Here is a 16,355-nt window from a genome sequence, read left to right as displayed (position 1 = left end):
CCCCACGTTTCCCCCCCGTAAATGTGTCGCCGAGGAGTGCCCTGACTGGTCACCTACCCTCGTCCGCGTCGTACATCTTGGCAAACGGTTCCCGAACCCGTCAATCTAGAAATCACACACAGAAAGACGCGTAGCTGCCACCGACCACAGCAAAGTGAGGCGAAGTAATTTCCGTCTCCGGCGTTCCCAGAATACTCTGCGTCCCACACGAAGCCCCGCCCACAAAGGCTCCAATTAAGGTCTGCGCCTGCGCGAAGGGCAAGGGGGAAAACGTGGTTAAGGGTTAGTATTGCACATGCGCGGTTTGTGAGTTGAGGTTTCCTGTTCTTGGAGTGGGAGGACCGTTGCTTACGGTCTCCGAGTTGGCTCCTGCCAATGAAGCTTTGTTTTCTAGTGTTGTTGCACAAATAATGGCACCAAAAAGAGAAAGAAAGATTTAATAATAAAAGGTTTAATTGTCGCCGTGCTCTATTTTTTTCAGTTCCAAAGATTTTAAAACACGAAACTTTTAACAAGGATTTGTGTACATCAGTTATGCGTCATATTTTTTAAATGTTTAAGAAATGTGATTTTAATGCTGTTGCACGAATGATGATACCCGAAAAAAGCCAAGATGTATTAATAAAAGGTTTTAATTGTGGCTGTAAGTCTGCGACATTCGATTTTTAATTTGCCAGTTCTAAAGACAAACACGTAGCTCCTAACAATGTGATTCCTTTAACAGCAGGTGGTGCCAGGGACAGCGCGTTAAACAAGCCTGAAAGTTGATAAACCCTCACTAACTAGCCTATTCGACCGACTAGGGCTCCCCTGGTGGCTCAAAGGTTAAAGCGTCTGCCCCCAATGCGGGAGACCCGGGTTCGATCCCTGGGTCGGGAAGATCCCCTGGAGAAGGAAAGGGTAACCCACTCCAGTATTCTTGCCTGGAGAATCCCATGGACGGAGAAGCCTGGTAGGCTACAGGCCACGGGGTCGCAAAGAGTCAGACACGACTGACCGACAGACTTCGCTTTCACTTTCTAATCTAAGTCCCCGGTATCACTTTAAGTAGGTTTCTGGGCCACAGACCCTTCATCGCGAGAACTCACGAGATTAGACGTGGAAGGAGGAGCTTCACGCTGACGAAAGACGGCTCTCAGGTACTCCCGGCTTGTCTCTGCTGTTTTACGTTCGTCTGGGGCCACAGTGCAAGCGAAAAGGTGGCTCCGCCCCTTTGCCCACACCTGCATTTCTCATGCTGCCCGCGCGCCTAGCTCGCAGGCTTCTCTGCGGCTTCTTGAGGGGACCCACTCCCGCTGTAGCGCGTAACGGCGTCCGGGAGACGCTCCTCGAGAGGAGATGCGCTACCGATTACTCCTCCCGACACCCAGCGGGCCTGGGACGTGGCCTTCGTCGTGGCGCGACGGCGACTGGGGGTAACCCAGGAGGGGCTGACCTGGAGGAGAGTTTTCTGTTCCCTGAGTACGTCCTGGATTCAGAGTCGGAAGCGACCCTCCAGGACCAGCTGCGGGAGCTGCAGCAGCGGCAGGAGGAGGAGAAGAGACGGATAGAGCAGCAGCGAGAGGTGAGGCGGCAGCAGAAGTTAGGCGCCGGCCGGCGGGTACACCAAGTGGTGGGGCACCCGGACCCGACGGTGCCGCCCAGCGGCCAGAACTGTTCCGGGTGCGGTGCGGAGCTGCACTGCCAGGACCCCGGCGTTCCCGGCTACCTACCCAGCGAGAAGTTTAACAGCGCGTTGGCGGAGGAAGGGGGGCTGGAGCGAACTGTATGCCAGCGCTGCTGGCTGCTGGTGCATCACCGGCGCGCCCTGCGCCTTCAGGTGAGCCAGGGACAGTTCCTGGAGCTGGTGAGCGCCGCGCTGCGGCGGCCCGAGCCAGCTCTTGTACTGTACATGGTGGACCTACTGGATCTGCCCGACACCCTGCTGCCCCACCTGCCCGCCCTGGTGGGCCCCAAGCAACTGATCGTGCTGGGAAACAAGCTGGACCTGCTGCCCCAAGACACTCCCAACTACAGGCAGCGGCTCCGGGAGCGACTGTGGGACGAATGTATTGGCGCCGGGCTCCTGCCGCCCCGCGGCTACCAAAGAGCTCAACGTCCCAGTGGGAACCGGCCACGGGGCGGGGAGGACAATGCGAATCTTCCGTCGAAGTCCAGCACGGTTCTCAGAGACGTGCGGCTCATCAGCGCCAAGACTGGTTATGGAGTTGAGGAGTTGATTTCCGCGCTCCAGCGCTCCTGGCGCTACCGCGGCGACGTCTACCTGGTTGGCGCAACCAACGCTGGCAAGTCCACTCTTTTCAATACGCTTCTGGAGTCCGATTATTGCATCGCCAAGGGCGCTGAAGCTATCGACAGGGCCACCATCTCTCCTTGGCCTGGTGAGCGACCCCTTCGTTTTCTGAGAAGCTGGTAGTCTGATCGTGATTCACCCTCCTAGTCATGTATTCTTCCTTAATGTCCATCAGGGGCTAATGGGAGGCTTCCCTTTAAAAATTCTCTACCTACTTTGTTCACATTTCTCTTCCGTGGCAGCTTAGTGCTTGCAAATTCAGTATATGTTGTAGTAACTTTTCAATAGAATACTCAGTGGAGTATTCCTATGTTCAAGCCACCGTCCTAAGCACTGTAGGTGAACCAGAGGACAAAGCAGTGTTTGCTCTCTTGAAGATTTCCCTTAGTCTTTTGTAAGTTTCTCCAGAAAGTCCTTTTACTTTGTGGAGAAAAGCCTCCTTCCATCCCTCAGTCTTACTCTTCATATCTTGAGTTTACTCATGAGAATTCTATAGATTTAACCTATGAATAATTCACTGATGCAATATGATGTGTGGCTTCGTTGAAAATAAAAGTCAACTTTGTGGCTTCAAGAAACATCTGTAGTAATTGCAGAATGAATCCTTCTGTGACCTGTTTTTATGTAACAGTTGGCAAAATGAACTAGTTCATTTGTTCCTTTGAAACCAGTGTTTAACTTTGCTTGGTAAACTGTATTCTCTGTCCTGGACTTTGGGAGACTTATATACAGAAATGCTTTTTATACCGGTTAGCAGTATGCAGAAGATGGAAAGAGATCAGGCCTGTAGATTTGGCATTCAGATCCTAGTTGAGCCTGTGAGCCAGTCTTTGAGCCTATTGCCTTATCTGTAAAGTAAGAATAATTTTGTAGAGGGTTGTCATGAAAGTTAGGATTAATAACCACAGTACTCAAGATGGTACAGATCCTCTTAAATGTTTTATTCCATTTTCCTGTACAATGTTTATAACAGTGTATGTATTTGGTATTTCAGGTACTACGTTAAACCTTCTGAAGTTTCCTATTTGTAACCCAACTCCTTACAGAATGTTTCAAAGGCAAAAAAGGCTTAAAAGAGATGCAACTGAAGCAGAAGAAGATCTTAGTCAACAAGAACAAAATAAACTGAATCTCTTAAAAAAGCATGGTTATTTAGTAGGTAAGTGTCTTCTATAGGAAAACTAGAATTTTTTGCTGAGCATCTTGAAATACAGTTCTCGAGGGCTAGCCAGTTTTTTATGGGAAGAGACACTCCCTCTTTTTAGAACATAGAAACCTTTTAGAGGCAAGGCTACTGTTTGGAAGTCCAGAATTCATTGCAATGGGAAAATTGAGATGGTAGATACTTGAAGAAATCCAGGAAAGGAAATGTGAATAACTTGCCTGGAGAATCCCAGGGACGGGGCTGCCGTCTATGGGGTCGCAGAGAGTCCGACACGACTGAAGCGACTTAGCAGCAGCAGCAGCCTATCTGGCTATTGTTAGAAGTAGAACCATTTGCATTAAGATACCAGCCCACTCCTTGCAGACCATACACGTTGTTGAACTGTAACAGTTTTAAATTGGATTGTCCCCCTTTCCTTATTATCTCTTTCCAACCTTAATTTACAAAAAACTGATTTCCCCTCCACCTAATGTGCACAGCCAGCCACTCGCATTTCATCATTACAAGAGTCTGACTCCAGCTACATTTAGAAACAGAGCAAAAGTATCATTGTAGTCTCACTTCCTTCCAAACACCAGTTAGTCTTAGTAACTTGTTTGAAGCAAACATAAAAACTATGAGTCAAAACCTTTACAGGAGTGACTACTAACTTCAGTATAACTTGTTCTAGGAAGGGTTGGAAGAACATTCTCATATTCAGAAGCACAGAAGGATAAAGCTGCCTTTGAATTTGATGCAGATTCATTTGCCTTTGACATGGGAAATGAACCTGTTCTGGCTGCAGATAAATCCACCAAACGAGTAGAACTGACCCCAGAAGATGTGAAAGATGCCCACTGGTTTTATGACACCCCTGGAATTACAAAAGAAAATTGTGTATGTATTTCATGTCTTCTAGAAACATTAACTTTCAAGTGCAGGAGTACTATTTTAATCAGCAAAAGAAAAAAAGGCATCCTTTCATTTTAGACTCAGTTCTGATTTATTCATCAAACTGTTTCCTTGGTGAATCTATATGCCATTTGGTAGGCGTCACTTCTGACAACCTATTTCTATCTTTGTGGTTTTTACCTTAGAGAAATATTTACAGAATCCTAGATTTTAAGGTTGGAAGAAATCATAAACATCACTGCAGTCCCAGCCACCTGTGCCATGCTTGAATTCCCTCTATAACATATTCACCAAGAGGTGCACCCACCTTGACCTGAAGTAAGGAGGGACTCACCCTCAGCTAAAGCAGTGTCACTTCATGTCCCAAGGTCACCCATTTGATCTTTGACCTGCTATTTATATTTAGCTGGGCAGTCTCCCTGTACATACTTTGTACTTATTGTTCCCCAAAGGTGTATGGAATAAATGTAATGCCTCGGTCCCTTTGCCAGACATCGAAATGTTTTAAAGTATAATGTCCTCTCTTTCTTACTCTACGCTTTTCTTCTCTTTCATTAATTCATCCTGCAAACATGGGGACTGTGCTGACATAATCCGGATGATTTGTCTTCATTTCCTGGAGCTATTCTGAGAATAGGCTATGAACACAGGACACTTTCCAGCATGAGTTCTAATTTGTTTTTGTTCTTGAAAAAGTGACACAAAGTACTAAATTTCTTAAGTAGGTGCCTGATCAGATGAACCTAATTTAGAATAGGGTCAACTCATTGTTTATGTCCAATCTTTACTCCCTTAGCAATTCAGAACTTCACAAAGTAAAGAAAAAGCCAAGGAGTATAAGAATTTGCTAAGATTTAAATTAAAATCTGATTTTAAAAATTCGAGGGAGGGGGGGTCCATGATTGGGAACTCATGTACACCCGTGGCGGATGCATGTCAATGTATGGCAAAACCAATATAGTATTGTAAAATAAAGTAAAAATAAAAATTTTTTAAATAAAAAATAAATAAAAATTTGAAAAAGTAAAAAAAATGGCTAAAAATCTTTTGCAAACCTGTTTCTTAAAGAAAAATAAAAAGGAAAATTTTTTTAATGTAATATCTCGGAAGATTCGAAAGAAAATGTTAAGGGGGTGGCAAGTAGTTTTCTTCAGTATTTGTGTTTGAAAAAGCACGTGTAGGAAAGAAATATTTTAACCCTTTTAGCAGAGACCCTAATACTTCCATTTCACAACAGAGTTCCTTGCTTCAGCTTAGGAAACTGGCTCCTACTACTACCAAACATTACTACTGCTTCCTAGTAATGTTCTATCACTTTAACTTTACCCACTCATATTTAACTTTTAGGCTCAATTAGGGCAATGACATGGAGAAGGCAATGGCACCCCACTCCAGTACTCTTGCCTGGAAAATCCCATGGACGGAGGAGCCTGGTAGGCTGCAGTCCATGGGGTCGCTAAGAGTTGGACATGACTAAGCGACTTCAATTTCACTTTTCACTTTCATGCATTGGAGAAGGAAATGGCAACCCACTCCAGTGTTCTTGCCTGGAGAATCCCAGGGATGGAGGAGCCTGGTGGACTGCTGTCTATGGGGTTGCACAGAGTCAGACACGGGCAATGACATGACTGAAGCGACTTAGCAGCAGCAGCAGGTCAGGGATAGCAGTTCCTTTAGTCAGGTATACCCTCTTGTCAACTGGTCAAAAAGGCAAGAATTTGCTAACTCCTATAGCCAGCAGTGAGACCCTCAAGTTTTTAGATACAAAAGTTCTCTCAGGCAGTTTGATTCTGTCTGTTTATTGATATATTTATTTAATGCCTTGAACCAGTGTTTCCCAAGCTAAAGCAAGGAACTCTGTTGTAAAATGGAAGTATGAGGGTATTTGCTAAAAGGGTTAAAGTAATTCCCTCCTGCCAGGGGCTTTAAATGGGCTTTTTAAACACAAGTACTGAAGAAAACTACTTGCCACCTCTTTACGTATTTTCTTTCAAGTCTCCCTAGATATTACATTTTTTTTTTAATTTTCTTCTTACTTTTCTTTAAGAGACAAGTTCACATAAAGCCATTTTTTTACTTTCTTGAATTTTTTAGTCAGATTTTGATTTTAGTCTCACCAGAATCTTGTACTTCCTGGCTTTTCTTTTCCATTTTCTCTAGTCTACTTAGGAATCTTCATCCTCAGAAATCACAGGATCCATACCTTTGTGTTTTTGTTGTTGTTGTTTTGTTTTGTTTTGCTGAATATTTGTAGGAAATAAGGAAAGTGAATACTGGAATTTAGAAAAGGTTCTTCAAGCTTTTTACTTGAGCCTAGAATGGGGTGATCACTCTGATTTAATGCATGCATAGCTGCCACGAGGACAAAACATAGCATATTACCTTAGCATTACCTGAGAATTGCTGCTCCCTAGAAGCCTTGACAAGGGAACATATTTTTCTATCCTGGGACTGAATCATCAATGTGTTCAGATCACACCAAATTTGACAGAATTCAGAGGATGCTGTTGTTTCATACACCTGTATACTGCCATTACTTAAGTTGTGAAACAAGAGTAGAGCCAACTATAAATTGATTCCATGAAACAGAAAGAAGCTATGAATTTTATGTGCAGCAAATTCTGGAAGACATACTTTGATGTATTGTGAAGCCTTGAATATAACTTGTTATCTTATGGGTAAAGCACGATATAGCATATGTTCATTGAAAGTAGTTCTCAAAAAAAATCTGCACTTTGCTTTACAGATTTTAAGTCTTCTAACAGAAAAAGAAGTAAATATTGTATTGCCAACACATTCCATTATTCCAAGAACTTTTATGCTAAAACCAGGAATGGTTCTATTTTTGGGTGCCTTAGGCCGCATAGATTTTCTGAAGGTAAGGAAAGTCTGTACCATTGAAAAATGACTTTATTTTGGGGATTTACTTTAAGCAAGCAGATATTATCAAGACTAGCAAAATGCTGATAACTAAGTCATGACTGTGTTGGGGTTGAGATCCTTTAAGTGTGTGTTTTAAAATGTCTGTAATAGAAACCTGAGATAATGAAATGGTGGGAAAAAGTAATAGGTCTTAAAAAAAATTGTCTTCACAAAACAGCTGAATGTCCCATATAGCTTGACATTAAAAGGTAGTTTCCCTCTCCTGTGGTATTCTTTTCTGTGGAAATCAGAGGGCATACGTTTAAGGGCAGGGTTAATATGGCATTAAATTAATTCCACACTCTATATCCGATGACACGTATACTTTTATACATGTATTTTTTTGGTTTGGTATTCATTTACATAGCATCATTTAGAGACTTTAGAGCATCTATAGAACTGCTCCCCATTTTTGCCAAAGTGAGCAGAAAAATGGAAAATGAAAGCCGGGTATGTCCAACAACACTCCGTGCCACCTGTGGGCCACTGCCTTAGCACACATCTTGGATTTCTGTTTGTTCATACTTTGTTGAAAAGTTGGCCTTCAGTTCAGTTCAGTTCAGTCGCTCAGTCGTGTCCGACTCTTTGCGACCCCATGAATCGCAGTACGCCAGGCCTCCCTGTTCATCACCATCTCCCAGAGTTCACTCAGACTCAGATCCATCGAGTCCCTGATGTCATCCAGCCATCTCATCCTCAGTCGTCCGCTTCTCCTCCTGCCCCCAATCCCTCCCAGCATCAGAGTTTTTTCCAATGATCAACTCTTCTCACACTTTAAACCTTACCTACATTTTTAGAGATCATACGATGTTAACTTTTTTTTTTCAATGTTAACATTTTAAACCAAACTTTATACAGGGACGATTAAAGCAGATGGTATTTTCATTTGTTTTTCATAAAAATAGACATTTAAGTATCCACGAAGTATATATAAGGTATCATAGGTTTATTTACATGGGTGTAAGTGCATGGCTTCTGCCATGCTTTTCCTACCTTCCCTTTTTTTTTTTTTTTGGCCACACCACATAGTTTGCAGGACCTTGGTTCCCCAAACAGAGCTTGAACCCAGGGCCACTGCAGTAGAATCACACAGCACTCAGGAATGGACTGCCAGGGAATTCCCCAGATTTTATAAATGTACCTTGTAATGTGCTGGTTTTCCGAGTTTTCATTGTACAGATAAGTTCTTTCTTCCTTTCTTAAGGGAAATCAGTCAGCTTGGTTTACAGTTGTGGCTTCCAACTTCCTTCCTGTTCACATTACTTCGTTGGACAAGGCGGATACTATATATCAGAAGCACGCAGGTCATACGCTACTGAAGGTGAGCCAACATGATTTGATGGTTGACTAGTTAGGTTAATACACCCTGGTAGTCCCACAGCCCTGATAAAAAGCCTTTGTTGGACAGAACCATCTTTGTTACACCATCAGCTAGCTCTCTCTGACCTTGTTCACCTTGAGGATCTTGGCTATAAAGTGAGACGGGCTCTGATAAGAAAAGGGATGTTGGATTGGACTGACCCCGGGATACTGACAGAGCTGGGTTTTCTCTGGGTGACACTGTCCAGTATGGTAGCCACATGTGGCTATTTCAATAAGTTAATTAAAATTAAATAAACTTTAAAATTTAGTTCTTTACTTGCACTAGCCACTTTTCAACTGCCCAGTGGTCACATCATTTCAAAAAGTTGCGCTGGATAATGTGAGTGAGGAGACGTTGGATTTTCTCACAATTGGGTGATGCTACTGGCATGTAGTGGGTGGAGGCCAGAGATGATGCTAAACAGAATGCATGCACAGGGAAGCCCCTCACAACAGGGAATTATCTGGTCCTCGTGTGAGTAGTGCTGAGCTTAGAAGCCCTTGTCTGGGTAGAAAAGCTCTCCTCCCAGGTTCTTACTCAACAGACACTTAGAGACTATCGTACGTCTTCTCTCCTGCTTACTTGATCCTTCCTTTGACCTGTTAAGCAGTGTGTGAAAATTTCTCTTTCAGAAACAAAACAAAACTCAGTGTCCCACTCCTTCCTCTTCTTTACAATCAAGCTGATTCCTGCTCCTCACCTCCCATCCTCTTCAGTCCCTGCTGTGCCCTTTCTTTGCCACTGAAATTGTTCCGTGTTCACCGGAGACTGGGGCCTGTTTACAGCTCTTTAACCAGACCTGTGTACACACTGTTGGCTAGCCTGTAGTGTATGATGGTTAAGATCACTGGAGCTAGGCTGGGTTCATATCCTACTCTGCTCCACCACTTAGTGAAGCTGTGTGACTTTAGGCAAGTTTCCTTTACTTCCGTCTGTTGTGACCACACCATGAGGTTGTGGAGAAGATCCAGTGCCAGGACACCGCTGTCACTGCTGTGTGTTTGTGGTGATGAGGAGGGGGTTGGGACATAGCTCCTGCAAAAATACCAGGTGCATCCAATGTGATTTACATTAATGAATGTTCATACAATGAAAAATAAGTCAAAACGCACACCTGCCCTTCAACCAGAATAAGACCAACCTGACTTGAGAAATAAATGCTTCTTTCTCTCTGGACTAAAAAAGCCAGAGTGAAATTAAGACTCCACTGAAATAACGGGCCTAAAGTTGATGCTCCAGACACATGCAGGATTTGAGGGGAGGGCTCTACCTTCGTGTATCTGTGTAGTCTTCAGGGTGGACTCACTGATACTTCTCAAAGCAACACCCAGGCTTCTCTCCCCTCATCATACAGACAGTTTCTTGGGCCGCTCTGTGCTTCTGCCTTGCCTTCTGGTTTTCATTCATCTCCCAAGTCAAAGTCAGTCCTGCCTCCTAATCATCACTGAGACCAGCCTCAGTCCAAACTGTAGCCTGCTTTCTGAGATTATGAGGTATAATCTAGACTCCAGTTTTACTGTCTCCTCCCACCCCCACCCCACTACAGCTGTAGTTCTCAACCAGGCTTGACTCTTACCTCAAGGCAACATTTGGCAAAGCCTGGAGACAGTTTTGTTTTCACAACCTGATGGACACTGGGTAGAGGCTGCTAAAAATTGTGCAATGCACAAGACAGCCTCCCCCAACAAAAAATTATTTGGCTCAAAAGGTCAATAGTGCTGAGGTTGACAAATCCTGCAGTATACAGGTTTTACCAAAATATAAAGCAGCTCCCAGTATTCTTTTCCATTCTTTTTTCTTTCCTGCTTATAATTCCTTGTTAGTTCCACATTACTGAGAAGTCGAAACTGAAAGCCTCGTCACTAATACACACACATAACACACTCTGCACAGTTAAACTACAATTCTCTAAACTCATCATCCTTTTTCCAATTTTTGTGTCTGTACGTTACTCAGAATACCTTTCAACACTGAGTAACTAATCTCTTTTTCAAAATTCCGCTTATTAATGGTTTTACTTGACCAAGCCACATTCATTATTCCTTTCACAACCACAGTACTTAACAGATTGCCTCTCATTACATTTCTTACCTTTTGTTTACTTGCTATTTCCACCTTCTGATCTCCTTGGGAGCAGGGACCATACTGTAACGTCTATGTTTGTGTTCTTAGTGATAAACAGAAATCCGTTAATAAATAGGTAAATTATTATCCACTTATTTCCAATACATGGAAACACCTGTAAAGATAGAGCTGATATTAACCATTATCCATGTACCCTTGATTTCTAATGAGGCAGGGATTAACCTGTGTGTCCAGACAGGCCTGTAATAGTTTAATGGTTTTATTTTTGATACCTGTACGGTATTATCTTATCACTGCCTTACTTAATTTTAAAGTTATCAGGGGTTTCATTTGAATTTCCAAATAACTTTATCTTCTCCCAATGGAAGGTACCAATAGGTGGAGAAGAAAGAATGGCAGGATTTCCTCCTCTTGTTGCTGAAGACATCACATTAGATGAAGGACTTGGGGAATCTGAAGCAGTGGCTGACATCAAGTTCTCCTCTGCAGGTAATTTTACACCAAGCACAAGAGTTTATCTTATTTTTATACAGATCTGCCTTAACTGACATAAGCCAAATATTTTAAGAAATACATGCTAGATCATCCATAAGATGCAACCTGCTCTGAAAATGAATCTGTGCATTTTCACAAACGCATGGATGCTTTTTAAAAAAGAGTGAGGCAGCAGTAGCCTCCCTTGGGTCTCCATCTGGAGCTGTGTTTGGTGTTTTTAATAGGATGGTTGCTAACACCGTCTGTGTTTTTTCATGTGGCCGCATAGGTTGGGTAGCAGTAACACCACAGTTTAAGGACACACTGACCCTCCGAGGCTATACACCTCAAGGAACAGTTCTGACAGTCCGGCGCCCTCTCTTGCCACATATAGTTAACATCAAAGGAAAGCGCATCAAGGGAAGTGTGGCGTATAAAACCAAAAGGCCTCCTGCTCTTGTGTACAACCTGAAGAAGAAAAGATAGATACGTGAAGCTGACCTGTTCACATTGAAGATGAACTATATAGAACATTCTGTGTGCATCACACCGCATTTTATTAAATACTGCTATAATAAAGCCCCCTCATCCTCTTTAAACTACCAAGGACCATGCCTCTTTTTAATGAATTGAGTTTGTAAACACATTATTTTTTTTAGTAGAGTACAAACATGTGTGTATCTGTGATTCAAACATACCTAAAAGAGAGTTCTGCTAGTATTTGTTATTGAGACCAGATGGCACTTCTCATTTAGAATCTAGTTGAAAGAGCAGCTTAGCAGTTGGCTTGAGAGAAAATGGCAGAAAGTTTTCTCTAAAATATGCTGGCTTAAATGAGAGAGGTGAGTAAGCAGCTACACTTCATGTAGTCAGCCAAGTACCCAACTGGGGAACACACCATGGCTTCCATCTCTGGGTCTAAGGTGGTTGCTCAAGTTGTCATCCTTTCACAGCAATGGGAAGAAGAGAAGAGAGTGAAGAGCATGCAGCTACCATACTGAAATGAAGGAAGAGCTGGAAGTTGCCCACATCACAGTGTCCAGTGGTCAATGTTTCCATGGCCACACCCTGCCATGAGGAAGCTGGAGGATGTAAACGGAAATGCGGAGTCAGATTTTTATTACTTAGGGGAAGCAGCAGTGAAAGAAATCTGGAAAACAAGTAGAAATTTCCCTTACATAATCTAAAAGTGCCTGAAAATCTTAGAAAAGGATTTATGTTATATCCTTTTGGAATCTGAGATCTATTCTGCAAGATCAGAGCACTTCAATTATTTTATCAACATTTGTCTGTAAACACTGTACATAAAACATTACACCAGTCAGAAATCTTTACCTTCAAGTATTCCTTGTTGAGTGAGTGGCCCTATAGCTGTGGACAATGAATTGGCAAGTCAAGTCCCAGGTCCCATGATGAGATGAATGCTGTGAAGTTAATTGGCCTGAAACAGATCGCTGAACTTCCTGTAGACTTAGGGTTAGCATTAACTTTTTAATAGTCCTGTATTCTCTGACAACATATACACTTGAGCCCCCTCTCCCCCACTAAGTAGGTCATTATAGGATAAATGGTCAGTATTTTAAAATGCAACTTGTAGGGCTTTTTGGTAGCTCAGTGATAAAGAATCTGCCTTCCAATGCAAGAGACACGGGTTCAATCCCTGATCCGGGAAGATCCCACGTGCTGTGGAGCAACTAATTCTGTGTGCCTCAACTACTGAGCCTGTGCTCTAGAGACACTGTGCAGCAACTACTGAAGCCCACGCACCCTAGAGCCTGTGTTCCATAAGAAACGCCACCACAGTGAGACACCCATGCACTGCAACTAGAGAGTAGGCCCTGCTACCCACAACTAGAGAAAAGCCAGCTTCACCAACAAAGACCCAGCCCAGCCAAAAATAATTTAAAAAACTACCTGTAAAAACCGTAGGTCTCACTTTCATTATGTTTCAAAGTGAATACTATTGGCATCTTGGGCAAAGTGGTTCTATATGTGTATCCTTCATCCCCAAATACCAAATGCCACTAGCAGCACCCCTGCCCCATTCCTCACTGTGACAATGGAGAACCCTGACGTTTCTAGACCCACCCTCTAGAGGGCGGTAGCTCCCCAAGTTAAGAAAATGGTAGCTGATTTCTAGTTTATTTTGGAGAAAATGAAATACTGTAAATTTCACAACTTAAAACTGTGACCATTGTATTTGTGTACTGTTTGCAGTTTGGAGCTTAGGCCTGAAATCTTTAGATTAAAAAGAATAAAATATGGTAAACCTGCATTTATGGAAAAATATAAACCCAAAAACTGATGATGCATTTACCCTGAAAAGTTATGTATTCTAGAGAGCTGAATATTTCTCCCTCATCTTTTCTTTAGGCTTTCAGACATCTCTAGCAGAGCTTCCATTTTTAAACGTTCAGAGTTTATACTCAGGTTTCTCTTACCTTTAAAATTCAACGGTTATATTTTCACTAAGGCATATCTAAAAATGTTCCAAGGTACTTTGCTAGCAGTTTTAAACAGTGCAACTTACTAAGTAAGTTTCGGTTTCCCTGGTTTTAATCTCTTTGGGTCTTCATTTTCTCATCTATAAAATGAGGGAACTACACTATATATTTCTGAGTCCTAACTTTATAGGATTCTCAGCAAAAACAGGCAGGGAAGCCAAGAAAGGGTGGTTTCAAGACCTCAGATGAAAAAAGCCCTCTGAGCACAGACAGTAGAGACTGGTGCTAGGTTTTGTTATTAATCACATTCTGCCGACCTAGTGCAGCCCAGATCACTGCTGGTCTATCCAACTGATCCACAGTGGATTTGCTATTAATAAAGTTCTCTTACTGTGTTGGTTTCTGAGTATGTCAGTTTACTAATACTTCTTAATCCACTGGTCTCAGTATGAAGAGTACCCTTCCAGCATTAATCATTTATACCATGGCAGCATACAGGAAATCAGGAAAGAGAAGTTAACGGCAAGGTGTCAGAACAGCCTCTCATGTCCACAGAATAGGGGTTGAAGTTCCATCTTCTCTTTTTCTCCCCTTTTAAAATAGCAGCATTTTCTTCAAAGTTTCAGTGAAGTTTAATGTATTTTCTATTTCTAATCACCATAAACAGCAAGTTCTACCAATCATTGGGGCATTGTGTAGTTCCCCAGTGTCTAATTTGTCTCTCTCTCTTGCAACACTTACCATGACAACGGAGAAGAGAACAGACGCAATCCCGTGTGCTTGTGCTTCTTGATCCCTCTCTGCAAAATGGAAATCAAGGCAGGTTTCCTGCAGATGACTAACTTGGAGCTCCAGGGATGCCAGACATGGCAGACCTCTTATTGCCTCACGCTCCAGCTGAGGCGAGCTGTTTTGTAGACAGCCTCTGATCATTCACCCTGGCTTCCCTCCCACCTGGCTGTGTCTTGTGGAGCAACAGAATCACTTCCATTCTTTCTCAGACTGCTCCATTTTCTCTTGGCTCCTCTCCTCTTCCCCGAGGGATTGTTTTCTCTCAAATGTCAGAGTAATGCTTAAACAAGAAAAACAAGACTTCAGACTCATGTGAATCCAACAGATAGCACCTCTGCCTGCTCTTAATCTTTGTTCTGTTGTCTGTCTCACTGATGCCCTGTAGTGGGTGGGAATGGCTTAAGATTAATTTAACATCATGTATGAATGATGCTTCACTTTTCCCCATCATGTCAAAGACCATAGGTATTCTCTCATTTAGTACAAGAGTTTCATGATCTGAAAATTCCTAAGTTCTAGAGTTTTAGAGCAAATACCTAACTATGGCTTGGAGCTTCAGGTTCCTGTTTTTCAGAAGCTTCCTTTTGTTTCTCATATAATTCTCAGAATTTGCCTTCTGAGTAATAAACCTAGTGGAAAGATTTCTTTGGTCTTAATATTCTCACTGGTAGGTACAATAGGTATGATGCTTAATCACAGACACTGAGTACCTCTGGCCAGGAGCATTGGTAGATCTGAGAAAACTGAGGCCACAGAAAGACACATTATCTGTTTCTTAATGTGGAGTAGAGACCACATTATCAGGGGATTTTGGACATGTGAGACAGCCAAAGTTCCTTTCTAACTTTTCACTAAGTCTCCAGAAAATAGCTGTATGGATTCAATGTATGAATGAATTAGGAGAACAAAGGGACTTTTCTGAGGGGTTGATTTTTCCCTTCTCTGAAAAATGGAAAGCTGACTTAGCATTGACACTTTTCTAGGGTTTCTTCCGGTCCTGCCTAAAGGCAGTAGTATATGAGAGTATTCATTGCTGCTGTGATCATATGATGACTTCCCAGGTGCTGCTAGTGGTAAAGAACCCACCTGCCAAAGGAGGAGACATATGAGACTCAGGTTTGATCCCTTTGTTGGGAAGATCCCCTGGAAGAGGGAATGGCAACCCACTCCAGTATTCTTGCCTGGAGAATCCCATGGACAGAGGAGCCTGGAGGGCTATGGCCCATTAGGTCGCAGTCGGACACTACTGTAGGAACTGAGCACACATGCGGCCCTTATTTAGGACAGTGACCCAGGCACAGTTTTAGACATTTTATATATATATATATATATCTTAACTGAGTCCTTAGAACAACCCCATGCAGGAGGTATATACTACTATTATCTGTATTTAGAGATGGAACTGACGCAAAAGTAACTAGCCAGGGTCACATAACTAATGAGAGATGTGATTCAAAATTCAAACACAAGCTTCCAGCACCTTTATACAGTGAAACTTTTTCCCTTTCAACGTAGTTCTATGGATTTTCATACATACATGCATGTGTGCTAAGTCACTTCAGTCATGTCTGAGTCTTTGTGATCCTATGGACTGTAGCCCACCAAGCTCCTCTGTCCATGGGATTCTCTAGGCAAGAATACCGGAGTGGTTTGCCATGCCCTTCACCAGGGGATCTTCCCAACCAGGGATCAAAACAGAGTCTCTTACATCTCCAGCACTGGCAGGCAGGTTCTTTACCACTAGCACCATCTAAGAAAATCAACCCACTTGAAGACCTCAAAGGTAATGACAATTTCCTTGGAAACCCTGTGTTACAGACACTCCCTAGATTCATTTTAATCCTCCCATATAAAATTCCAGTCTGAGAAGAATATTCCTCCAAAATACATACACACACACACATTTTAATTAAAAAAAAAAAAAAA

At 42.7% G+C, this 16,355-nt stretch overlaps 2 protein-coding genes across 2 annotated transcripts in view; one reads left to right on the top strand and one right to left on the bottom strand.

Moving 5' to 3' along the window:
* Nucleotides 1-139, bottom strand: part of POLR2B (RNA polymerase II subunit B) — a 49,489-nt gene extending 49,350 nt beyond the window's left edge. Inside the window, exon 1 of the mRNA XM_068975321.1 lies at nucleotides 58-139. Coding sequence (XP_068831422.1) covers nucleotides 58-76 — 19 coding nt within the window. The 5' untranslated portion in view covers nucleotides 77-139. The remainder of the gene's footprint in view (nucleotides 1-57) is intronic.
* A 1,006-nt stretch (nucleotides 140-1,145) lies between these two features.
* LOC138082082 (nitric oxide-associated protein 1) lies at nucleotides 1,146-11,747 on the top strand. The gene is made up of 7 exons (XM_068975322.1): nucleotides 1,146-2,381; nucleotides 3,288-3,452; nucleotides 4,129-4,334; nucleotides 7,096-7,227; nucleotides 8,476-8,592; nucleotides 11,088-11,208; nucleotides 11,483-11,747. Exons 1-7 carry the CDS (start codon nucleotides 1,235-1,237, stop codon nucleotides 11,677-11,679), a joined length of 2,085 nt encoding a protein of 694 aa, XP_068831423.1. The 5' UTR covers nucleotides 1,146-1,234; the 3' UTR covers nucleotides 11,680-11,747.
* The last annotated feature ends 4,608 nt before the right edge of the window (nucleotides 11,748-16,355 follow it).

Source organism: Capricornis sumatraensis, chromosome 7 (assembly GCF_032405125.1).
Source record: "Capricornis sumatraensis isolate serow.1 chromosome 7, serow.2, whole genome shotgun sequence".
In the NCBI taxonomy this organism is placed as follows: Eukaryota; Metazoa; Chordata; class Mammalia; order Artiodactyla; family Bovidae; genus Capricornis; species Capricornis sumatraensis.
The sequence above is the reverse complement of the archived record's forward strand: the minus strand, read 5'-3'. Positions and strand labels throughout refer to the sequence as shown.

Bases quoted from the DNA above. Each gene is read 5' to 3' on its own strand.
- LOC138082082 (XM_068975322.1), top strand. From the start codon at position 1,235: ATGCTGCCCGCGCGCCTAGCTCGCAGGCTTCTCTGCGGCTTCTTGAGG. The intron at 3,453-4,128 runs GTAAGTGTCTTC...AACTTGTTCTAG, and splicing joins AAAGCATGGTTATTTAGTAG to GAAGGGTTGGAAGAACATTC. The intron at 4,335-7,095 runs GTATGTATTTCA...TTTGCTTTACAG, and splicing joins GAATTACAAAAGAAAATTGT to ATTTTAAGTCTTCTAACAGA.